This window comes from Adiantum capillus-veneris, chromosome 11, assembly GCF_014529385.1.
Source record: "Adiantum capillus-veneris isolate H3 chromosome 11, ASM1452938v2, whole genome shotgun sequence".
In the NCBI taxonomy this organism is placed as follows: Eukaryota; Viridiplantae; Streptophyta; class Polypodiopsida; order Polypodiales; family Pteridaceae; genus Adiantum; species Adiantum capillus-veneris.
This window is the reverse complement of record NC_140941.1, coordinates 75038215-75064800: the sequence shown is the minus strand read 5'-3', so window position 1 is coordinate 75064800 and position 26586 is coordinate 75038215. Positions and strand designations below refer to the sequence as shown.

The 26586-nt window shown below is 42.3% G+C and overlaps 1 protein-coding gene across 4 annotated transcripts; it reads left to right on the top strand.

Annotated features, from left to right (window-relative positions):
- The first annotated feature begins 6635 nt into the window (after positions 1-6635).
- On the top strand, positions 6636-11405 carry LOC147447450 (uncharacterized). 4 transcript variants are annotated; one of them, XM_086523243.1, is made up of 4 exons: positions 6636-7265; positions 7362-7793; positions 7926-8188; positions 8333-11402. In XM_086523243.1, the coding sequence occupies exons 1-4, from the start codon at positions 6950-6952 to the stop codon at positions 10865-10867; spliced, it is 3546 nt and encodes a 1181-aa protein (XP_086379369.1). In that variant the 5' UTR covers positions 6636-6949; the 3' UTR covers positions 10868-11402. The 4 variants fall into 4 exon arrangements, with proteins under 4 accessions (XP_086379369.1, XP_086379367.1, XP_086379368.1 ...); XM_086523241.1 differs by having other exon boundaries at positions 6636-7793; positions 7926-11405; XM_086523242.1 differs by having other exon boundaries at positions 6636-8188; positions 8333-11405.
- The last annotated feature ends 15181 nt before the right edge of the window (positions 11406-26586 follow it).

Genomic DNA, 26586 nt, shown 5'->3' with positions numbered 1-26586 from the left:
TCAATGGATTGCCACCTGCCTCTCTTTCTCGGTTAATTTTTGCTTTCCATTTTCTGTTAGCAAAACAAATTCCTATAGCAGGCCTCGTGATTTTATCACTTTTTTTCCTCTTGTCTTTCTTTCTTCTTCTTCTTCTCTTTTCCTTCTTCTTTTTCTTTTTCTTCCTTCCTTTCCTTCTCTTCTTTCTTCTTCTTCTTCTTTTTCTTCATGGCGCTTCTTCTTCCTCTTTCCCCCTCTTGCTTATCTTTAAAAAAACCCTATTCTTTTTAAGAGGGGCAACGATGGCGCCGTCGTTGCCCTCTCTCTTTTTCCCCCTCCACATTTTCCCTTTTGGCTTGGGCGGCATTCCCACCTTCTTTTGGGCGGACGGCCAGCCATTAGCTTAATTGAGTAGCCTAGCCACTTTGTAATGGCGCCACCCATTTGGCGTGCATAGCTTCATGTCGACCAAAGCATTGCCAAGCATGTCCGCTCCGGTTCCCCTCAAGGACACCCCATTTGGCATACACTTCGACCTAGGATTTACATAGCACCACTTTCTCTCATAGCCCGAGCTGGCAAGGTGCAAGCACAAGCAAATCCATTGGAGAAAGGCCTTCCTTTTGCATTCTGTTAAAGCAGCTCAAAAGTTCCACGCCGTAGCTATGCATGTAAAATGTATTGCAAGAGACGACATTTTAAAAAAATCCACTCAAGCACTTATCGTGCTCTCTGAAGTGCATCACATTCGGCATACACCTCAACCAAAGCATTGCTGCCTCGAGCACTTACTCTACTGTATCCCAAACCCAAGCTGCAAGTCAAAACTCCCAGATAGCACTCCGATCGAGCGGACCGGACTGGTATGGAACCGGCTCCCTTTGCATCTTTAATGGCCAATGACTTGGCAATCGAAACTCCGATCGCTAATCTGAAAGGATCAACGCGCTCCACAAAGTGAGCACTTCAAGTCCGTGCATTCATTTCATTTCTATAACCTCAGTTGTAGTTGCCCAATCCGGTACGGATCTGCAATCGACTTAAACTTCAAACTACCATAACTTTTTCACCATAGCTCCAATCGACGAGCCGTAAAGACAGGCCGATAGAGCACTTCAAGCACTGCAGTTCTAGATCATAATCTCCTATCTATGCTCACTTCAAGCATACTCATTTTTGGCATCATTAAGGCATTTGTTGGCCCTTTTATGCCGCATCTGGCATGTATTAATCATTAAGCTTGGCTTGTTAACAAGCCCTGATCACTGCTCAGTAAATGCGTAGGCTTCAAAGAAGCTTAGCTTGCATTTCGTTGCTCTTTTTTCCATCATGGCAGCGGAGCTGCACGAAAGCAGATCAAAGCAGTGATCGAGAAGATGCCAGCCATTTGTCATGCCTTAATCGGCGCATTGCGGCTGCCCACTCGGTTAGTATAGTGCACAGTGACTTGCACCCGTTCAACATAATGTTGGACTTTACTCACGCCAATAAACCCCGCGTCGGCATTATTGATTGGGGTATGATGCTGAGAACACCAGCTAAGCGCACAACAATTAATTATCTGCATCCAAGCGCACAGTCGGACTAAGTAGTTTTGGATGCACAGAGAGCAGGGAATGCCGAGATGGCTAAGCGACCGTGGATTGCTCCTGAACTATATGATCCACAGTGCACAGATGCATACACAAAAGTGAGCGACATTTATGCATTGGGCTACCTATTCGACATGCTGGCAGATTTTTGGAGTGCAGCCATAAAAGTTTATTTTTCAGAAGAAGTTTTTCACCACCCGGACGAAGATGTTATGAGGGCTATTCGAATTAAAGTAGATTATTGGATGAAGTTAAAAGAGCAAGAACAAAGAAGGAATGCTTCTGACGTGTTGATATTTTTCAAAGAACATTTAAAGACAGACCCTAACCCTGTCCAATGTCCCACTGTTGAACTTGCACCATCATTTTATCCGATTTAAAAATTTCTATGATATACATATGTCTTGTCCAGGGTATTCTATTTTTTTTATTGAAGTGTATTATCTGGTTTGAAGTGGTTCACCTAATTGAGTCAATTATCTTTAGTCATTTCAAATTTGTCATTTAACTGTCAGTATTTCAAATTTGCCTTGTGGTTCAATTAGTCGCATTTGTTGTGGTTTGATTTAGTGGATTCCGCACACTTTCCCTGTGAACGAGAAGTTGCTATATTTTGCATCTATGAGACTGTCCAATCGTGAGAATATATATTTGCCAATGATATTAAATATTTGTCTGTCTAAGAGAAAATGACTGCAGCTCTAAGAGAAAATGACTGATGAAGAACAAGATATTGGCACCCAATCACTGCCCGATGATCAACAACAAGCGGCTATTAATGCATTTCAGCGCATGAAGTCTTTGGCACACGGCATGTCGGCACAACAAGCGACGCGTACTGCTCAACAACTCTCAAAATGGGCAAATTCAAACCACATGCAATGGAAAGAGATCAATAAAGAAGTGACAAAGGACATGATTAAGACAATATGGCCATGTGAGGACGCAGAGATCAAGAAAGGAAGGTGGAAGGTTTCGAAGTGCAACCATGATGCGATCAAAGAAAACGTTGAAAGGATTTATTTGGAGGTTTATGGCCATCCCTTGCACAATGCAGATTGTGTGCTATATTTTGCAAAAATGTTATATGTTCACTTTGTGCAACAGCGGCCAGTAGACTTCTCGTCAAAGAAGACAATTGTTGCCACTCATGATTTAAGGGAGAGTTGTGTCACTTTCACCCGAGATGAGCTGGCATTGATAGTGGAAGGCACCGACCTACAGTTAAAAAGAGAGAAGGATATTTACATGACATAGTTGGTAGAGAAAGATGAAAAAATAAATGGCTTTCTATAGCCACCCAGACACCCGAACCCTCACAAGTCCGGATGGAGAAAAGCATTCACCGCTTAAGTCAGGACGTTCAAAATCTGACACACCGAGTGAATCCAACACATGAACAAGAGATACACATCGGCCACCTTGTCATGCATCCGGATTTGGTCCCCTTGTCTACTTCAGATGCATCCTCATCTTCCCAATGTCTAGTTTGCTACAAGAATTTTGATGGATGGAGTGGATATTATACATTGATATGTGGTCATTATTATCATTTAGTTTGTCTTATTTGTTTGATGCAAAATAGTAGTCGATGCGCAATTTGTTCACAAGATATTCCACAAGGAATATATATTATGTTTGGCATGGCAAACGAGTATAAATTCAAGCAAGCACGCCAAGATACCCCTAGCACAATTAGAAATCTGTTTGATGAGCAAGATGTTGCTTCAGGGCAACACAATTGAGATCGACAAACTATATACTATCGCGAGTATGAAGCATTGTAATTACTCAAAACACATTTGAATACAATGTCTTTTACAATGGTTTTTGACATTTACTCGTTCTACTCTCAAGCTATATTGAATCTGTTGAATTATTATCTGGTTCTAAGTCTGAGTGTTGTGGTTATCCTTTTAATTCAACCTCCACATCTATTATCATATTCTCTTCTATTTCATTTATAGTGCATTGAGATACACCAACATTGAACTCTTCTTCATCTTCATTTTGACAATCATACAACCAGGTTGGCATTTCCTCCTTATAGCCAGCACTTTCGATGTGATTCAATATCTTTTCGTTGCAAAACATATACACTAATTTTTCTGCTCTGTCTGCTAATAGTTTGTTGCGAATAGTGTTGTGAACATACTTGTACATGCTCCAGTTTCTCTCTGAACTTGAGTTTGTTGCACATTGTGCGAGTACTTTCATTGCAAGGGGACGTAAGGTAGAGTAATGCTCTCCACCATTCATCATCCACCACTTCCATACAGGTTGCTGTTTTGCCATTACTTGTACAAAATCATTCACAAAAGGACTTTCTTTTAATCTAAATGCACTCATTTCTTTGATGCAATCAATTCGGTCCTGAACGTTAATATAACATTTCATTTCATTTCACTAACCTAATTTACCTAAGTTTAGGTCCATTGTCATTTACTCTTTGGTCTTTTTCCGCTCTCTCTCTCTCTCTCTCTCTCTCTCTCTCTCTCTCTCTCTCTCTCTCTCGCACAGTAGCTACAGAGTTCCAGACACCCACAATTGAGGAGTGGAGCTACATAGCATCTACAAAGAGTACATAAGAGGATTCGAGTCATACTCTCGATATCTAGAGTGCAAATAAGGATGGATTCTAGTAGTAGTAGTATTTTTTGTTCTGAACCCATACATGGTATCAGATTCACAATTTTGTAACAGTTTGGTCTCATAGTTCATTTTGGCCTTTTAAACACGCTAATATAACATTTCATTAACCTAGTTTACCTAAGTTCAGGTCAATTGTCATTTCCGTTTCATTTCATTCTCTCTATCTCTATCTTCACAATTTTTGCAATAGTTTGGTCTCATAGGTCATTTTGGCCTTTTAAAGACGTTAATATAACATTTCATTTCTCTCTCTCTCTCTCTCTCTCCCCCCCCCCCCCTCCCCCCTCCTCTTCTAGTCTCATAGACCATCGTCGTCTCTCTCTTTTTGGAAGAAGTTAAGTGATTGATTAAATCAATACTTAAATTAAATAAACAAAATATCTAAACTACATATGACCCCCAAACATATATCCATTTCATTTCATTGTCATTTCTCTCTCTCTCTCTCTCTCTCTCTCTCTCTCTCTCCTTCTCCTATGTGTATCTTTATGAATTTTTTTTTGAGGTTAAAGGTTTTTAATAAATAAATAAACAAATGATTAAATTTAACAAAGCTACCTGGAACTTGTGCGTGCCTCGAACTTGTGTGTGTCTGCACCACCTGACACAAAAAATATATAACATTTCAGTTCGTTTCATTCCAAGAACAAAATAAAATAAAAGCCTAATATAATAAAAGCCTATTGGTAGCACTCTCTCAAATCGCGAGTTTAAATACGCAGTGAGCAAACACAGGCACGTGCATACATGCAGGAGACGCAAGAAGCGGTGGGGGAGCTCGGTGCATGCATGCATGAGACGCAGGAAGCGGCGGCGGCGGGGGCGTGCAGGAGGTGTGGCGACAGCACGGGCAGGCGAGGTTCAGGCGACACCACGGGCAGCTCAAGCGACAACACGGACGGCTCAGGCGACAGCACGGGCAGGCGGTGTTTACCTGGAGAGAGAATCAGGCTGTGTTCAGCTGGGGGTGGGTGGACAACACAAGGGAGGAGGAGTCCGCGAAGTTGAGGAAGGCAGAGCAGAAGGGCCCACGAAGCAACAAACTGGCGATGACGGGCAGTGCCTGCTCGGCAGTGCCGTAGGAACCTAGCCGAGGCGGCACCCAGCTACGCCGCCGGACGCCCTTGAATCTGTTGGCAGCGCAAGACTGCAGCGGAGGCGGCCGTCGTAGTCTCGGCGGTGGAGACCCAGAGGTAGGCTAGACCATCGTGACTGTTGTGGGAGAGGAGATTCAAGGGCAACTGGGCGCGGTACTGAGCAGCAGAGTAGCAATGCAGCAGGCGTGAAGGCGACACCATAGGCAGTTGGGCGCGGCAGTGAGCAAGGTTGGCTACTCACATCACACAGAGAATATGAGCAAAAGAGAAAGGATACCTGCAGACTGAGTCTCTCTCTCTCTCTCTCTCTCTCTCTCTCTCTGTGTGTGTGTGTGTGTGTGTGTGTGTGTGTGTGTGTGTGTGTGTGTGTGTCTCTGGGAGCACGAAATATGAGCGAGCACGGAGCTCTGAGAGCACGAAATAAGAGCGAGCAAGGAGTTCAAGCTTCGTTCCTACCAAGCAACTAAATGAGGTTTCAAAGCCTTGCAAAGCCGCCACCAAGTTGCCTGGAAAATATTCATTCGCGTTTTTTGGACTTAGCCTTCATTTCGCAGAAGTTGACACGTGGAAAGTAGAACCTTGGCCGCCATATTATGTTAGTAGATAGTAGAAGTAGGGGGTACCCAATCGAAAAATGGGCTCAATAGCTCACAAGGGAAAGCGAAAGGTAATTAAAGGGAAGGGTATTTTTATTTTTATTGCATGACAAAGTTGTGGCAGTCCCGTCGCACGCAGTGCAAGTTTAGAGGGTGGGCGATAGGAGCACAGAGGCATCTCACCAGTGTGCATAGGGCGGCTAGTTTCAAGCAGCCTGTTTGCATGCAATTGGGTTGCGAAGGTAAATTTTGACTACGTAGGCTCAACATGTGGGCAGAGGAGCATTGATTTCTAGTAGGCTGTTTGTGCTAAGCACCTGCGCATAGGAGGGCTGCCATAGGTGATGGAGTGTTGCAAAGGGCTACAGAAGGGCTGCAGGAAATGGAGGGTTTTGCAGGTTGAGGGAGGAGCGAGAGAGAGCTATAGGCGATGGAGGGCTCTAGAATACTACGGAAGGGATGTAGGCTATGGAGGGTTCTGTAGGTTGACGAGGACCATGCAAATAGAGGTGAGAGGGAGGAGAGGAGCACCAAGGAGAACGAAAGTGAGAAAGGGGGCGATAGAGAATATTCTTAACTAATGGATTTTATTTAATGTGAGCCACTAGGAGAGCTAATTCATTCGACATTACACCCTCAAAATTAGACATTGGAACACATCTCAAAATGTTAGTCATAATGACCGCTCTCATAATAGCTTTTAATGCAAAGGAGGGCGCGGGAGCTTAGCGCCATTCGAACCCACCTTTCTCTGCGCGCGCGCGAGAGAGAAAGAGAGAGAGAGAGAGAGAGCGCTCCAGCGAAGGCAGCTGCGTATGCTTCATTTCAGCGCTCATTGAAGCTTTCTTTGACGTGTGGAGGTGGAGAAGACACCATGAGCTTTATGCAGACGGTATGATGCAACTTCTTTTTCGTGAAGACGAGCTCTGTCATGCTCTCCTCTAAATGAAGGCATAAGGGGACGGTGAGTTCATGTTTTGTGGTCTTCTTCCTCTGTTTCATAAATCTTTTTTGTCGATTGCTGTGGAGGAGAATGGACTCGATAGACGTTTACTCCTCTGTGAAACCGCCACCCTCCACAGCCCCATTTGCAGCGATTGGGTGTCCAGAGGGTTTATTTTCCTCAAGTCTTTGCTCTACTGACTACCTTCGAGGTGATTACTGCTGCTTCAATGATTCGGAGGACCTTGATTTGCTGGACTCTATTTCTTTTGAGGACCGTTCAGCCCTCCTGCCCATTATCCACATAGCTTTTCCTTTTCTGCATCCTCTCCTGCTGAACAGCCCCTTTTGTGTGACCTCTGAAGATATGAAGTTACCTTTAAAAGCATGCCATTCTGTTCCCATGGGTGAGAATTCTCATGTCCCGGTTATTCTTCCCTCTACTCCACCTTGGACTACACGCAGTTTGTTGTTATTTTCTAATCTAATGGTAAATCCTGCAGACGACTTGGACACAAGAACAACTTTGAATGTGCCATTGCTGCGTAGCTCACATGCTTCCATCGGTACATCTCAGTTGGCAGTTGCAGGTGTGCTGATGCACAAAAGAGAAACCTTAAGCAATTCGCATGTCGATTTTGCCCAAGGACTGGTTAAGGAGTTAAACAATCGAATGGACATTCCCAAGAACATGTCTATGGACCAACCTGTTAATCTTCCACTTTGTAGGCTTACATTACAGAATTGTGATGGACACATACTTGACGAAGACCAGATAGGCTTCAAGGATGATACCTCATCGGTGAGCCTCAGTGCCAAGGTCAGTAGCGTATCAGCCTCTGCTCCTCACTTTGAACATCTTGGAAGTACAACGATCATGAGCAACCGACCAATGGCTAGTAATTATGGGTTCATGTGTAACAAGAAAACCACAGGTAATGAAAACAATGTTACCTGCAGGGATTTCAATCTGACAGAAATTTACAACAATGAATGCGTGGAAAATCATAGATGTGAGGACTCTGCTAGTCATGATTATCTACAGACTAAAATGGTTATTGCTGTAGGTAATGCAGGTGTGTTGATTACCTCAACAAATGCAGAAGCTGAGACAGGAATGCTAATCAATACATCATCTAAGTGTCCAGATGTAAATGAAGATCCCTATTTTAGTGGTCCTTCTACATGTGCAGATCAGTTGAAAGGAACAATGCTGCAGCAAGATAATTGTTCATCTATGATAGAGGTGGCCAACTCTGAACTGATGTGTCTACGTACCAGCAGAGAACGCAAGACACCTCTTTGCATGGACGACGAAAATAGCCTAAGGGTAAGGCATGGCTTTGAAGTGCGAAGTGCTTATTTGGCTGAGAATGAAGTTATTCAAAACTGTTTTCTCTTTCCTCCTCCTCAAGTTCTGGACGATTTGTGTTCTACGAAAGATGAACCTGTTCGGGAAAGTTGTCTGTTGCAGGCAGGTGGTCCTTTCAAGGAAAATTCACTTAAGGCCTCGCAAGATTATTGTCTTACGACTGCAGAGGGCTGTTGCTCTACAACTGAAGGACTTGGAGGTTGTCATCCTGGCAACTTGTGGACCAGAGTGTTGGAGGCTTCAGTAAAAGAGAACGTACCAAGACACGTTTCAAATCTCGAACCCATTACTGCAATGTTGATAGATGACAAGTTCTTGCATGCGGCTGCTGAGAGTACCATTGGTATACCACATTCTTGCTTGCCAAGTTTGACATGTGCATCCTCAGACACTTCTGGAATTGCAGGACAGCCATATGAAACGGATGATTCTTTAAATGATGTTTCTTTTGATGGTTTATGTGTTGCTGGACGTACTCCCTCGCAGAATGAGGACTTCCTATGTATGAGTTCGAACCAGAACATGAGCATTCTTGACTTTTTGCAACCATCACAGGTTGAGCCCTTTACAGGAGAATCTGATGAATTGACAGCGCTGCATCTTAATGGCTCCCCCTATCTTAATGAAAATGACATGCTCTTGAGTTTGAAAGGAGCTGCAAAAGCTGGCATTGATGGGTGTGAGCCTGAGATTTGCCAAGGAAAAACTCACTTTGAAGATGATGCCAATTGTGATAGGTGGACAGCGGTTTCAAGAGCAGTTGATTTGGCCAATATGCTGGAAGAAAATCAACATGTGGCTCCAACAGCAGACTATAGTAAGCAGAATGTAGCCTCTTCAGTAGTGCATGGGGGCAAGAAATCTCTTCCAGATTCTGCTGTATGCAGAGTTGTCGAAGGTCATAATGAAGCGGACACCTCATTACTAACAGCTCCGTGCTTTAAAAGAAAAAAGCGCACAGCAAGTAAGAAGTTGGTTTTTAAAAGGCAGAAACTGATGGGCAAAGATATGCTTGCATATGCAAAGCAAGCCCAAACAGCCTCTCCTTTGAATGCAGCCTTACTTCACATTGTCTTACAAGGTGGAAGCCAGGGAGTGACTATTCGCGAGGCTCTGGATTTGTTGGGTAAACAGGGCCATGCAAAGCTCCTGGACTCTAAACAGTCTCCAGAGTTTCAGGTGAAAGAGATTCTTACAAGTTGTGCTTATATCAAAGAGGTTGGAAGCTGCCATTTCGTCTGGGGGAGCTATGAGGCCTATGATAAACAAAAGACTCAGGATTCGTCAGATTCTTGTCAGCGCGGTACAAACTTGGAGGCACTAAGGAGTTTCTGTTTGGACAATGCAAAAGAGAACCCATTAGGGCATTCTGAAGAGCTAATATCTCTAGATGAGAATTGCGGTTGCAGTAAGGAAGAGGAAAAAGACAAGCAGTTCCCCCTAAAGGCATGTCAAAGCTCCCAAACTCCAGGTTTGCAAACCACAGGTTCCTACAGGCCTTTTAATGTCAAACAGCCACGCACTGCTTACAACTTTACTAGGAGCCTTTCATCAGTGTTACCAGCCCATATCAGTGCCCTCCCAAAAGCTGATGTGGGTAGGAAGTTCTGCATACTGGATGACACCACATTGTTAAATGCTTCTATTGATGAGTCAAATCTTGGGCAATGTCCTGTAAATGTGGGAAGCAGCTGCTGTGCGAAACAGAGTTTGTTGGGCTCTGCGTATTCATGTGAGGACAATACAGGATGGTGCAAAAAGGAGATACGAAAGGCATGCAGAAGGACTAAATTTCTAACCATGCCAAAGCATAAACAAGAGCGCTCTGTATTTGACTTGGGCAGGTATAAAGAGCATGCCAGTGATAGAGTTTCTACCAAAGTGGATCGAGGACAAGAATCTGTAGCAGGTCAAACTGTGCAGAGCTCAACCAATGCCTGCAGCAAGCAAGTTAATGCAGAAGATTTAGATTGCCTTACTGCAAGAAACGGTTGCAAAGGACAGCAGAAGGGTGTCATTGGAGAGAAAAAGCTGGAAGTGCACGGTGAACCTTCACCATTGGGTACTTCTTTGAACGCCGCAAGCTTGGAACCTAGAGGGAGGGTGAAGTTTAGTGAACCAGGTTCTAAAAAGGTTTGGCAGTCAGTTTCCCTACGGAGTCACTTCAGTGGAACAAAAACCTCGAATAAAACCAAAAAGCTTTCGCATATGCAGAATATTGTTATGCCATCAATTGTTGAACACGGTTTGAAAGAGAGCTTGGATCTGGAACGGAAGGGTATGCCAACATTGGTTAAAAGTGATGATGTAATGGGCAGTAGGCAGCAAAAGTGTGACATGCAAACATCTCCAAGGAAGAGGTTTGATGTGAGCCTTGTGAAAGGCTTCTCTGTAAAGAGAAAGAGAAGCTCGAGCAAGAGGAGAGGCCTTGAGAATCTCACGAAGTCTTACTTGGAGATATTTCAGGTCGTTCCTGTGGATGTGGAAGTAGAGGCAACAAGACGGTGCAACAAGACAGATGGAAGGTACTGGCGTTGTGCACAGCATGCAGTACCTGGATTGAAATATTGCAAGCATCACTTGTCAAAAACGTGCACTAGAAAGAAGTTGAAGAAGTCCCGCCGATGTTTAGTTTGAAAAGGGGTTTGTTTCACAGTTGTCAGGGACCGGCATGCTTACATTGCATCTTTATTCGGATAAAGGTTTCGAGCTAGAGCTTTTAGATCTCTTAAGATTGTGAAGGATGACTGACTTTCTTACCCTTGTAGTATCTGAGTGATGAGGTTGTGAAGGCTTAAGAAGGTATTTCTGAAGATTGTGGCCATCATCTCTATTTGATGAGCCCCTTCACGTCTACAGGGAAGTAGCATGTTCAGAGAATTATGTTAGTAAAACAATGGTCCACATCCACAAATCAGATGGTTGTCTTTAGTTTTCCAGCTCATCCTGCATAAAGGTTTTCTGATTGTTTGTCTTGGATGTGCCAAGAAGAAGCAACCACTTCTCTTTCATAGGGTGGACTTGGGGTGTCTTCTGCTGTTGAGAGAGAGGGAGGTCTCTTCCAAGATTTAGCTAAATATTTTTTTAAATCTTGATTTTTTTGTGCTTGCTTTGAGGCCATAATTGTTTAGTACTAGAAGCTGAGCTTGCAAGGCCCCCTGATTTTGTGGCCTTTGAGGAGCAAACTGCCTTAACATGCCAACTTGAAACCGAGATTTGGGTTGTCAACTATGGTTCCTGTAGAAACAATCGTTATTTTGATCGTGGATGTTTTGCATCATACTCTGGCTTGAGGGCTTGTTGGACTTGTTGCCTCCTGATATGACGCCTTAAACCACCTTGAAGAGCTCTTCAAGGAGCTCTCTCGCAGAGGAGCACTGCATAAGACTTTGCCCCCCAACCGTAAAAGTCCCCTTTATATGGACATTGGCCGAGCATGCCCTAAGCCCATTCTGTGCCGCGGGCTTTACACCCCTGTGGTGGCCTAGGCCTCAAATCCCATGTGGACTCCGCCCTTGAACCATGGCACCCACCGTGTGCTTCCCTTTTCGTGCCCACCCATCTGTGCGCCATGGTCCTGTTCCATTGATGACACATGCAAGCATTCCTAAGAATGGCACCACTAATTAGCCACATCTTGTCCCCAAAGAGTTGGTCTAACGGTAAGACTTCGGCCTTTCAATCTACAGGATGTCCCCTGTTGGGTCATACTCTAGATGTGCTCACTTGGTGCTCACGTTGCTAGGGCTCTTGCCCTTGGACACTTGAGTGCATCCTCCTCTTGGGTTGGGTCACCCAAGGAGGAGGTTCTTAGCTGGTTGCTACGAGTTCTCTCCGTTGTTCCTAGCATGTCGTGCATCAATTAGGTGGCCATGGTGATGCCTACGCGTGGCTCTTGCCCGATGGTACGCAGCCCTTGCCCAACCATGTAACATGGCTAATATTGGAAGGGATAAGCACTTCCCCTTGTGGGCCCTCAGGTCTGTTGAAAAAAAATAAACTAGCCACATCTTGGAATGATGAGGCAATGGTAAAAGAATCAACCAGCTTCTTCAATATCTTACCCCTGCAGATTGAATAGAGCTGGTATCCCTTCCCCATGATTAATTCATTGCAATTTTGTTGTATGTTTCTCAAAAAAGCAAGCTTACCTTAGACCAAAGAATATGAGCAACAGGTGCTTGGGGCATTCCCTCTTATGTAAAAGTACTATATCGCATGTTAAAGGGGTATTATAAGAAAATTCCCGTATCTGTGAAAATTTCATGCCTATTAACATATCCATTTTTTATTCAAGTGGGTTTTTTTTTTTTTTTTTTGAAGTTCCTTAAATGATACCCCTCTGAAAGTAAAATGTGACAAGATTTGAAATTATAAATGTCCATCTGTTGAATTCACGTGGTTGGTACATAAAGTATATGCCCCCCCCCCCCCGCCCCCCCACGTCGGGGTTGAGATGTTTAGCTGCTTGAGTCATTAGTTTTAGACTTGGCATACATAACTAATGGCATAACATCCCCTAGAATAGTGTATGTTTCATAAGGACATTTTAATATGGATTTTAGTGTTGTCAAGCATGTGCATATGTTGGAAAATTGAAAAGTTTGAATTTATCAATCTAGCAAAATGAAACCAGCATCACATAATGTACTTTAAATGACAATTTCTAAGTGTAGGTATCTTGATATATGAATTCATGCTCATATAACCGACACCAAATCGAGTTCGATGAATGTTATGTCCCTTTTTGGAACTAATAACTTCAACAAATTTAGGTACCAGAAATTTGAAAACTAAGTGTTTGGACAAAAACTACTCGTTTTGGAAACAATGTACTTGAACCAAACAAAGATCAAATTTTTTTCTCTTGTTTGTGTTAACCTCTTCAGCATAACCCTAAGTATGGATTCTAAAGGATTTGGCTCATTGAAAGTAGAGAATGCAAGTATTTTATTATTCTATCTTTGTCCTACCAATTGGTCTTAATTTTCATCATTGAAAGTAGAGAATGCAAGTATTTTTATTATTCTATCTTTGTCCTACCAATTGGTCTTAATTTTTGAGCATTGTCCAAGAATGGGGATGAAAATTTTGACAGGTATATAGTTAACTGTCTAAGATAGCTTTGATAAAAATCAACATAATAGAGCAAGAAATTATTCACCTTTAACAATTTCAAAGAACATTTAAATTGTGCACAGGTAAAGCCTAATGCTGCATCTTTTCATCCTCAAGCCACTTGCAAGGTCTAAAACAGTAACATTGACAATTGATGATTTCTCTCTTTGTGAATGAGCTTGCATGGATAAGTCAATGGAATTTAGTGCATGCGGGTGATGTGCTCAATAGTCATGTAATTACAATGCTATCATTTTATGTTTAAAAGTTGGTGGAAAATATAGTCACCTATCTACAACGGTCCACGATAATTTTGATAAGTGACGTCAACTTGTTCAGAAAGTTACAAGTTTCACAACACTTGCAACCTCTTGCATTATAGTGCTATCCAAGGCTCATGCTCTATAGCTACCACCACCAACCGACCAACACAAGAACATTTAGAAATATTCTAATGTAGGAAAACGGAGTCTTTTTCAGTGTTTTTCATACCATGCATAACATCATGAGCTTCTCCTCGAGAGGCACCACCATGCATAACATCATGAGCTTCTGCTCGAGAGGCACTACATACCTAGCTAGGTACGACTGGGGGCAGGGGACCATCGGCCCCTCCCACCGGGCCGGCAGTCCCCTGCCTCAATCGTACCTAGCTAGGTATGCGGTGCCTCCCTCACAGAAACTCATGATGTTGAGGTTTGTGAGAATTTGTCTAAAACTTCTTATGCTGAAAAGGGCCTTTGGTGCTCATTATGAGGAAACTATGGCAAGATTCAACCTTACCAAAGAAAGTTGGTGCCCATCCTCCACCTCGCTAGCAGGGAGACTAAGCCCACTTTGGTTGTAATGGACACGGACTCCCTATAAAAGCACTCTATTGTGCTTTCTGACCCCTTGTAATTCTTTTTATATGGCCTCCATGGCTCATGTTGAGTGGGGCTGTGCTGTATGGATTGGTTATTGCTAATTTAACTTAACTCTTTCCATTTGGAGGGAGTACTTCCAGGGGAAAACAAAAAAGATTCAACCTTATCAAAATGTGCTTCTTGGGAAATCCCAATTGAGGACCTTTGAGGTATATAAAGAATGTCATGGGTGGGGTAGACTTGCTTCATATAAGCACTACGAGAAAATACCAATGAGAAAAACATAAAGGAAACAAATGCAATATGTGTTCATGCTCCTTTGGACCATGCATACACTTTTCAATAAACAATGTTGAAAGGGCGACTAGTACTGGGGCATGGTGATCTCCACCCAACCGTATCCTCTTATAAACTTGTAGCCCATCTTTAGGAACTTTTGAACATTCATATTTAGTCGGCCTTGCCGAGGACCCGTGCCCCCCCTCTGGTCCTACTATTGCCCTAACATTATTTCCCCCTTGGAAAAATGTTTTCTTCTTCAGAAGTAAAAGTGGGGTATTTCTTCATAAGAACACCACTGTTTTCTCACTTGAGCTATACCATGATAGTCAAGAATATGTTTAGGGTCATGCACTCAAGTGGGAGGTTCAATGAAATCAACAAGAACATCTTCATTGATGACATTGTTGTCCCCACGTAGCATTTAAGTAAACACTTACATAAAAAAATGGATGAATACGAGAGTGTAGAGATCCAACCTCCAACTCACTTTAGTATTTTGAATGGGCAACAACATATAAGAAGTAACTAGATGGATGACCAATTTTTAGACTTTTTGAAGGTTCTAATACACGTAAAAACTTCAAACCTCAAGGATTATCTCGAGCAGCATTTGGGCTCCTTAGAGCATCAAAAGCAATGAAGATCTTTACAAAGAATTCAAAGGGAGCTTCTGAGCATTTAAAGAAGGATTTTTTCTAGAAGTTCAAAAGGATTTCTCTCTCATCTAACTTTCTTGTAATTTAAAGTTTAGATTTTGTATCCAACGCACAACCCACAGCAATGTATGCCCAAATTCTCATTTCTGGAGATGATATCACCTTGTGCTACCAAATCGTGCTGGCTTCCATGCCTTACAAAAGGAAAAGGTTACTTCATGGAAAATGAAATATGTCCAATGTTGTTAAACCAATACCATAAGGTGAAGGAGGTACTTTTGCAGCTATAACATGTGCGATGACTTTAAATCTAAAACAACAAGATGAACAAGCACTAAGTATTATTATTATTGGCACTCAATGATAATTTTATACATTTTCTTGATACAGGAATCTGCGACTACAGCATGGCAAGTCTTAAAAACATTATTTGGTGCTACTAGAGCCTACTACCAAACATTCAAAATGAAGGTTGAAGATGGTTAAAGATGCAATTGTATTCATTGAATATGGAGCATGATGAAATTCTAGCTTCCCTTATTAGCAGGCTTAAAAGCATCATTACACATTTCACTTATGTTAAGGTCGTAGTTCCTGAGATGAAATGTAATTGCTATACTATTGAAAAGTATGCTAGCTCGATATAGTCAAATTGTGACTGCTAAAAGAGAAAGAGCCCATTCCACGTTTAGAAAGTGTAATAAATTCCCTATATGAAGAAGAGAAAAGACTTTCACATTCATTTTTTTCCAGCGTAAGAGTCCTTGCTCAAATTGTGACAAAAATGAATCACCTTACTAGTAAATACTTGGAACCATACTGGGTCTATTCTGCATTTCGTTAATTAATTAATGAAGAAGATTCGCTCCGTCTCGCCTTCGCAAAGGCAAAAGTTCGGTCGTAGCTAGTTTCCACACTGACGCGCCCCCGACTGCATTTTTCCATGGACTGCCCCCAATATTCTTGGTGGTGTTCGCAGCAACGGATGCGCTTCGCCTGCCAAACAAACACGGGATGCAGTCGCCAGCTTTGCTGCTCATGGGCCAGCATCCCTATGATGTCTCAAGGGGCTGTGTACTTTGACTCTCATTTCAAATGGTTTTTTTAGTTTGTCAATTTATCTTCATCCGTCTTAGGGGAAAAATGTTAGCATAAGAACTCCTCTGGTGGGAATAAGATCTTAGGTCATGCACTATATACACCATTGATTTAAGTGGTTGATAGATTAAATGGTCACAATCAGTTTTTGCCTATGCTTATATTGTACATTGTATCAGTTCAACTTTTATTGAGGCTCAAGTTCCAACCGTCATCTCCTTGTCATCCTGCTCATAGACTCCACATTCTCCTCCTCTCTCTCATTCCCATCTAAAATTTCTTCGATCTGACATTGAAGACTTTGGATTGCTTGAGTTCTCACAGGTTCATTCTCAGGTCCAAATGATATTTGAACTTTTCTTTCAATGATATCAATAATTTCCATAATGGAACTCCCATTTTGCTTTGCCCAAGGTGAATTCTACTTTGCTATTTGGGTTTCTTTCCTCTAGGTAATACCTTCTTTATATGTTGGTCCTCTAGGTTTACCTTGTTTCTTCTCGGTAATGGTGAGTTTCTCCCGGCTTCACGAAACTAAGGACACGTTAGCACTCATAATGCGAGTTGCCACCCTCCCCTTGACTATTGACAACCGGGAATGGTCCTTCAGTGATGATTCCCACGAAATAGCAGCTCCCGCCACGGCTCGCTGCCTCCTCCCCACTCGCCATGCGGTCACAGTTATTTCAGGTGAAGGACCATTCCCTACACCTTCACGAGCGAGCGAGCAGCCGGCTAAAAGCTAGAAGTATCGAGGAAATTGAGCGACGGCTCCATCAACTTCTGGTTGAGGCAAAACAAATGGTTGTAATCGAGGATAGCAAGTGCCACAATGGGCTTCTTGCGGTGAGAAGATAATAGCAATAGGCTCCAATGCTGCAGTTGCAAGGTAATGGAGACGTAGTAGTTGCATATAAAAAACAGGGAGTGTAGGTGCTGGGTGGAGAAGATGGAGACGAGTATATGGCGAGCTTGTTCGGTACATTGGTGCTAGCGTAGACAAAGCAGGGTGTGGTAGCCCAAGACGTGGTCAAATAACAGTGTGTGGATCCACCAGTGGGATGTGTACTTCCACGGTAGATTCACCATGTTTTCTGCAATTGGCAGTTCGCTAACTGGTTTGGCAGATATTTTAGTTGCGCAATTGTCGTGTCCGTGGACCACCACCTAAGAACTAGTCTTGTTTGGTGGGCGTTGCCATAGAACATAACATTGACATATGGAGATTGACATCAAGCATCTAACCCTGACATAAACAAGTACAAAGTGCATTGGCAAACTTTTAGAAAAGAATGTGTATTTATTAAACATATATAATGATTGATTGCCTCTATAGGTGTTTGAAAAATGGTCGAATTTACTTATAACTATATGAGTAGTGAGATCGAGGCACTGCTCTTTGCCGTACATATTCTGATAGATTTTGGAGCGCGATTGGTTACTTGGTTAGTTGGTTCTGACTGATGTACATGTACAAAGTGCATTCCGTACTGCAATACAAACTTGTGATTCGTCCACAATAACAAGCACTAGTGGGGGACTGCAAGGTCAAAAATCCATGTCAAAAGTTACAGATCACTGGGTGATTTGAAGGTCGGTGCTAGTCCAATTTGCAAGAAGCGACAACGCACAGACGAGCTTCTTTAAAACACAGACCTTCAAAACCAGGAACCGTTCCACAGGAGGAGCTAGAGATTTTCGCGTTGTTGTCAGGACAAGGGTCCTACGGGACAAGGCCCAACCTAAGGGGTCAGGGACCTAGGCCAAGGGCCTGGACTGGACCAGTGTGTACTCGGGATCCACTTAGGGCAAGGGTGGTAGGGAGGAGGATCCTATGTCTCAGTTCTCTAGGCCTTACATTGGTATCAGAGCTAGGAGCTAGGCCTATATAAAGGGTGGTAGGGAGGAGGATCCTATGTCTCAGTTCTCTAGGCCTTACATTGGTATCAGAGCTAAGTTTAGAAAAAGAGGGCGTGGTCTTTTTTGCATGTGCATGAGGCAAGAGGAGGAGGCGTGAAGCCGCTCTACACACGAGGATCGGCTGCGACCATAGCGTGGGCAACCCCGCTTGCGAGGAGGGAGTCGACATCATCACCTGCCCGAAACTGGCATATGGCAGGCTTGAACTGAGTGCGAGACCGAGCTGCACAGTTCTCATCACTGGGTCAGGTAGTTTCGAGCAGAGCCGGAGGTGGCGCTTCAATTTCTCTCTCTTGGCGGCTCTGCAGCAGCACGCCATCACCTGTGTTGAGTTGTTTTTTCACACCCCGAGGGCGCCCAACCCATTTGGGGTTAGAGGCCAAAGGCTTTTCACCATCCAAGGGACGGTACCCACAGCAGGGTTACCCCCCCCCCTCTCTTGTGAAGCTCGCGGGCAAGGCTCGGCATACCGACAAGGGTCCGAAAATTTTGTCGGCAAGGCCTCTATTTTTGGCAGAGTTTCTGAAATTGCAGAATTTACAATCATCTACAGTGCATTTGGACGCTTGTTCTTCTGCTATTTTTCGACGCTCCACGGGTCCTGAAGACCGGAAATTGTGGACCAAAATTTGGCAACCAACATTTGCAAGATCCTTCATCAAGTCCGCATACGGTGACTTGCAACTTGCGGGACTACATCCGATGCCAGGGAGTTTATTGGGAAGCTCGACTTTCTCGACACCTTCAATGTCATCGGCAATTTGAAGTTCCTCGGCGATTTCAACTCTTCAAGAATTCTATCGTGGCTTGAAATTCACCTTCTTTCCGACCGCAGGCGAAGTTAGCACGGCTCATCACCGGCCTCTGTGTTCGATACGGTTACGAGTTTTTTTTGCACTCCAAGGTATTGTTTTCTCTTTTGTTCACACAACACGGATTCGCCATGAGTGTGGAAATTGATGATCACCACATGTTTGACTTCGAATACTTGGCGTCTGCTTCACCTATGGATGCCGTGTGGCCGGATACTCTCACGGAGGGTACCCACGTGGCAACCGGGATGGATGATGCATACCCAGGCAGTCTATCTTTCTCTCCGCGAGTATCTACACCTCCTCCTCAGAGCGTGTTTGATATTCTGGAGGATGATAGTAACTTGCCGGATGCCAGGGAGTTCGTCACTCGACAAGACTGGCAAACTTTTGAGATAGGGTTTCGCAAGCTCGTTGTACGGGTCCAAATATTGGCTACACAAGTGGACAACCTCACACGATTAATTTACAATATGTTACGAGAATTAGCTTCTCACTCGCCAGCAACCCAAGGGGTTGTCTGCCCAACAGTTATGACCAAAGAGGTCTAGCAGGTACAAGAGAAATCGGTTGTCGATACAGATTTTGTCGTGACCAACGTGGTCAGGAAGCGACTCTCACAATCAGACTTCCAACGGGCAACGCGTCAAAAATTATGCTTTTATTTGCTTAGGAACGCATCAAAAAAGCAGTGTCCACATGTCCGACAAAGCAAGCATGATGCATTAGTTGGCGATTAGACATAAACTCTAGTTTTGGTGCAGAGCACAGTAGTTATATGTCTTCATACGTGCATGTGGCTTTTCAGAGTATTGTCCATTTTTTGGCATTGGGTAGTGTTATGCACCAATTTCTTTTGTTTCATCTGCAGAGTCCAGACTCCAACTCCAGACGTTTATCAACGACGAAAGAGACTATAGTCTAGCCGTGCAAGGAGACAAGTGAGCGCCGTTAGCTCACGCCGTCTTTCTATTATCCAAAACTTAATAAAATCTTTACAAAGTTGGCTTTTATACCTTAGCCAAGGTTTAAAACGTGTAATGTCCGACACCCAAGACCTTTGAGGATCCACAACTTATTGTATCCGCAATCTAGATACACTAACTGACCTATTCTTTACATCTTGGAACTCTTATTGAGCATGTAACACGTTATAATTATCACAATGGCTAAATAAATCAAGAAATTACAATACATGGTCATTTTGGAAAAATGTGAAAAGTGTGTAACTCCAATCTTCGCTGCTTCTTCATATTCATCTTTGATGTGCATTCATAAAGCTTCGATCTTTAGCAGCTCATGTTAACTGACGTCGGCTCAGTTAACTGGATCTTTAAAGTGGAAATCGTGGCCAGATTTGTAAAGTCAGTTTGCAGACACTAAACAATTGATAACTTGGACAAATCTTGTTCAAACTCAGAGAAACTTGTCCAGAGACTTCAACAAGATATCTATATAATCATGTTAGGTTGAGAACATTGCTAGACCCTGATGCTTTCAGCGATTGATTGTTTATAGAAATTTTGATCCTTTACTTGGAAATTTATAGAGTCATATGACCTGGCAATGCTTGGACTTCCGTTGGCTCAGAATGCCTTGATGATATAGTGATTTTAAGCCTTCATACTTTGAGCTTTCAAATATTATACCCTATGGTAGGTTTAAATTAGGGTGTCTTGGATCACCTACTCCCTTAGGATTTTTGTAAAGTTGTGATATCTGGCTACTGACAATTTTTTTTATATTAGTGACCTGATTTTAAAAAAAACACACACACTTTAAACTACAAGTGGTTTTGGATATAAGGCATATTGGAAGCAATGCATGTTGGGTGTTAGCATACGGGTTTACTAGCTCAAAAGGGAAAATTTACTCCCCAGTTAGAAGGTTTGCCTGGCATAAAGTGTCACCTACAATATTGGGTGGTGGTTGGCATTTCTTTTGGAACACTATGAATGGACCTTACTAAGTGGTTGGTAAGTAGATGGTTGTGGATCTTGCTTATAACACATATAAATTTTAGGTCTATGAACCACTTTTGACTATAATTAGTTTTAGCAAAAAAGTTTGCTCCGAAATACTGCCCCATAGAGGGTTCAGATTAAGATATGATCAAATATTTTTTTATTACTACAAAACAAGAAAACCTTAAAGCTTGAATGGGAAAAAAGGGGGGGCTTCATGGGATTGAAAATGGGTAAGACACTTAGATCAGAAGGGGAGATGGCTTTCTGATTAGAATTTAATCTAATTATTATGTATAATTTCTTTTTAAAAATAGGGTTTTGCCATATAGACACCTTGTTGAAGTCTCTGGACAAGTTTCACTGAGTTTGAAAAAGATTTGTCCAAGTTATCAACTGTTTAGTGTCCGTAGACTCAGTTTTCGAGAATCTGGCTTATGTCTCATTTTTGTGATCCAAATTTTACCAAACTTGATATGCGTAGTCTACTTGATGTGCTTAACCCTATGGTATACTCAGTTGTGCAAAACTTCTCAAATCTGGGGTGAATGTAGATAATCCTATTATTTACTTCTCTCAGTTTTTCTCACTTTTTAGAATTGGGGAGGATCCTATGTCTCAATTCTCTAGGCCTTACAGTTGTCCAGACTTATAGTAAACGCCGGCGATCACAAAAAGCTCCGTGCCACTCTCTTTGAGGGTTTCAAAAAACTTTTCGTGTTTGTCACTCTTGCGGACGAGGTTGATGATGAATTATGCTAACACTTGGTCAGAACATCCGATATTGGCTTCCAACTTTGTGCAGACCTTTGGAATCAGGAAAAAGTTGTACTCTAAAGCTTTCATCCCATTGATGTCATCCTTTTGTATGGTGTTTGTTGCGCCCAGCTTGAGTACAATAAGCGAGCTTCTCCAGTACGCTTGTGATGCCATGCAAATCATGAACTACTTTTCAATGCTATTTATTGAGGCCGTCAGCCAAGGCAATTGCCTAGATCATGCCAAGTGGCAGCTTGTACGGTCAAGAAACCCAAAGAAGACACTAGGAAGAGAGTAGTGGTCTTTTCCAAAATCTCCGCTACATTTCATCATTTTATCATACCATTCCCTCTTTTCTGATTGCCTTCTTCATCATCAAATTAATATGGCCCCTTGGAGAGCATTCATGGTGCTATGTAGAAACCCAATATAGTCTTGCACACATCCTCTTCCTCGTTACGCCAAAGGCCAATCTCATTGGGAGTCAGATAGAAGAAGAGATTAATGGTGCATTAGCATTCCCTCTTGCATCCATTAGAAGAGTAGCTTTTGGCTCTCGTGGTAATCAAGCAACCAAGGAATCACACACTTCTTTGGGCACCCAAATCATAGATTGGGATTAGCAAAGGCAAATTTGGTTCTCTCAAAACGATCACACTGACACCAATATGCCAATAGTTGCTTACATCCCAGCATCCTCATCATCACGGAGTCCAACCCCAAACCCTTGGCGACCACCTCCTCTTGCGATTAACCAAGAACAAGATGGACTACCGTTGTTTGCACGGAATCCGCATCTTCTACAACATGGCACTTCTTGATGGTGAGGTGGCAAATTGTTAGTCCAAGCTCCCACTCCTTTGCAAGGTCATGTTCTCGCATCCAAAGGTGGATTGGATATGGTGGGATGTACAAGGTTGCGGCATTCATAAACATGGCATTTGAGCTTTTTGTCTTTGTTGCGTAAAGCACCCGAAATAAAACTTAAATTAAACTCTACACTATTTATAGCCCCAGCATCTGCTTTTCTACGACCCAGATTTCAATCATCCAAGGGTTGGTGACTTATTCGAGGATCCAAAAAGTGAAAAACCTCATTAGGCTTATCAAGTAAAAGGTTAAAAAAAGCCACGTCCTAATCTGTCGCACACATAGGTGTAATGAAAGCTTTGCCAAGATCTCATCAACGCTTCAATTTGCAAGTATTCGTTATATGACTTACAGAAACTGAGTCGTGGCCGAAGGCCCAATGCAGTCTTCAAATTTTATGTGCAGTTTTAATTGCACAACAGACCTTGAAGAAACTATCCTCAAGAATTGAGCTTCGAATAGGGTTTTGCAGGACGATTGCAAGGACAAGTACAATCAATATAATACGATAATGAATGCAGAGATCGGAGATACTCAAAGGCTATTGAATAACGATAATGAATGCAAGATGTTCCAGAAACATATCATGCTTGGCAATGCTTTGGTCACAGAGAGCATGATGATCATAGCCTCAGCACTAAACGGCACAGGCCATTTAATGAAGCCCAGGTGGTGGGATCCACGGCAACGAAGTTCGGATGCGAAGATCGAGACACGCGCAGCCGTAGGATGTCAGGGTAAACTAGGACATGGAAAAGTAAACTTGGACAAACAGCAGGACCTGTCCAAGTTTATTTATCATTATATAGTTTGCCCATATGTCAACTTCCCTGTCGCGGGCGTTGCGGTTAGTGCATTGGGCTCTCATGGTGGTGGCGAGGGTTCAAGTCTCCGTGCCCGCAATGGTCGCCCAATTTTTTCCACCCTCAATCTTCCTCGAGATCCCCCCTTTCAACCTCAGCCGCCGATCCCATCTCTTTCTACCCGTGCCCTTTAGTGCCGTGGTGATCATAGGGACCGGTACAATCGATTTGCTAGCAATGGTGACAATGATGAACGCAGAGACCAAAGCTAGTCAAGGGATGTTGGACAAGTACAATTGATATGCTGACATCGATGATGAACGTAGAAAGTGGAGCTAGTTAAGGGTTGTTGGAGGTCTAGAGACCAAAGTAGTCAAGGGCTATTGAAAAAACATGTCGTGCTTGGCAATGCTTTGGTCGTACAAACTATAATCATCGCACAAATAGGTACAATCAATATGTTGGCTGTGATGACGATGATGAACGCAAAGACTGTAGCTACTCAAGGGTTGTTGGAGAAAGATGTCGTGCTTGGCAATTCTTTGGTTGATATACGTGCCAAATGTGGCGTCCTCATGAAAGCACAGAAAGCATTTGATGAGCTTTTTGATTGGGACGTTGTTCTTGGAATGCGCTAATTGCAGGATATGCCCAACATGGTTGTAACAAGGAAGCATTGGGCTGCTTTATGCAGATGCAAAGTGAAGGTCCTTTCTTGGACATGATCAACATGAGAGATGGTAGAAAGATGAAGAGAGAGGATAAATTTAGAAGGGATCTGGTGATTGGAGGACTCACGCAAAGCATAATGATTGCATGTCATAAAAAGCGAGAGCTAATATTACCAATGTTTTTTTGGCAATCGAAAATGGAAGGCGCACCATTAGGAAGAGAATGGAATCTAGGAGGGCTTCTTTATTTGCCATGAGATTATGGAGGCGATTAATATTTTGACAAATAGGTGCATGCCATGTGTGCAAGAATGGTGAGTGTGTAAGAAAGGTGTAAGAGTGGTCAAAGGATGCACTTCCCTGCCGCCCCCCCGCCCCCCCTCCCAAAAAAAAAAGGGGAGATGGACAACTTTAAGATTTTTAGCCTCCTATAACTCTTACATACGATCTCCAATTTGAGCGGAGATTATGAATCTGTAACCTAAATTAAATGTGCGGGCCCGTAATGCATTGATCATGATCTTCTTAACCCATGGCTATAAATTTTTTATTACTACGAACATCGGATAACTTCTATTTTGTCATACTTGCAAGATCTTGGATGATTGATGACTTGTATACACGTGCTTTGGGATCAAATTTTGACAAATACAAATACATTATTCATTTATTTCATGATTGTGAATTCATTTAAACCGTTTTATATGAAGTAATCATGGCACACTATTTTATTTTTAATATTAGTTCATTGACAACCAAAGTTTGCTACAACCCAAAACTAGGTAACCCTTATGTAGTCAAGTATAACAAAAACTCAAGCAATTGTTATGTGTAGCTTTAGTATCTAACCCATGAAGAGTAATTAATTTGTTAAATTCTAAAGTAATGCTAGCATCAAACAAGAGGAAGTAATGGTCTTGTTTCCTTTGTTGAAATAATACCAGCATCAAAGACGAGGAAGTAAACATTTTTGTTGTCCCGCAAAGACCAAGAAATCGATAAAAAACATTCTAGATTAAAGCAAGAAGCATACCACCTTGTCTATGAAATTTTGTCTTGCATAGTTCAAGTCATAGCAATGACAAAAGTACTATAAGAAATATTTCGTTATCATGCAAACTTTTTCGGTATATTCTGTTAAACACCATATTACAAAAGACCACCAATCATTCAACATACAAAGTAATGCCACATGAATGAAGCACGAGCTTTTGAATGTAGCTTGTATGTCAACAAGAATTCCAATTAACCAACAATTACATGCCCTAAGCCTCTCTCCCTCAGTAATTATTACAACCTAAGTGAGCAAGAACATTCTTGCTCACCTCAATATACAGGTGAGATCTGCAATCAAGAGTCGTTCAAGAAGGAATCATGCCACCCTCTTTGAAATTCCACTCATAATGACGAAAGATGGTGTAAAATTTCCCTCTTTCAATGCATAATTACTATCAAGGGATAGTGAATTCTTTACTATAGTGACAATGTGTGTTCTCGTGTGAGAAAGATTTGATTTTTAAAACTCGACTGCCCATTGTAGTGCTTTTGACATAGGAGCAAATATGACTATGGATATATACAGGATCTAATTCTAGTGGTCATATCGACTTCAATGGCTTGCTCACTTACAATAGGACACTCACTAGTGCTTATCACAATTGGCTGTTTTGAAAAACAGAATCAATATGCACATCACAAATGGCAACAAATTTGCTTCACATGCAAGTTAATAAACAAGGTTGTGCATGCATTCAAAGAAAGAAACATGTACTCAGCATATAATGATGGACATGAGAGGAACAAAATTCTGGCAATGAGGGGGGAGAGAGAGAGACTCGAGAACATTCAACCTGGGCTGGCCAAAAACAAATTTCCTAACCAGGAAAAACAAGGGCACGCTTAAATCTCTCTTGGTTTTTAGGTCAAAATTTGATGGTTTTTACATGAAAAACGCAAAATTTTTGCTGGATTTCTTAAAGTCAAGTCAGAATCTAGCCAAGATTTTGCAATTTTCACTGGTTGAGAATACATTAAACCCCAGTTTTTTGCAAACACTTCATTCAGCTATTGAGAATTTCCTTCTTCACTTTACTCTAGAGAATTTCATTGGTTGTCTAGGTTCCTCTAGACTAAAAACTGAAGGAAAGTCTACATGAATGAACCACTACAAGATAGTACTTACATAGCAAACATGTGAACCTTTGACCTCTTATGTCTCTCTCTCTCTCTCTCTCTCTCACACACACACACACACACACACATACACACGCCTTCCATGTTCTAGGCTTCTTTCACCCTTCACTTTGTATTCACAAAGTTTTTATTGATTGTAACTAACTGGGGGCCCTCCCACTGGAGGATAAGGAACACCCAGAATTTGGGAAAAAGCTTTAACCCAAACATACACAAATCCCTCTAAACCAATCCTTAAGCAAAAATTCTGCAAACTAAACTATATTTTTAGTTATATTTTCACTATTCTCTTGCAAAATCCAAGCATAATATTTTCCTTTTCACTCTTCTCTCAACCGGCAACA

Coding starts and splice junctions, on each gene's coding strand:
- LOC147447450 (XM_086523240.1), top strand. CDS start 6,950: ATGGACTCGATAGACGTTTACTCCTCTGTGAAACCGCCACCCTCCACA. Junction 7,266..7,361: donor ATGCCATTCTGTTCCCATGG/GTGAGAATTCTC, acceptor TAAATCCTGCAG/ACGACTTGGACACAAGAACA.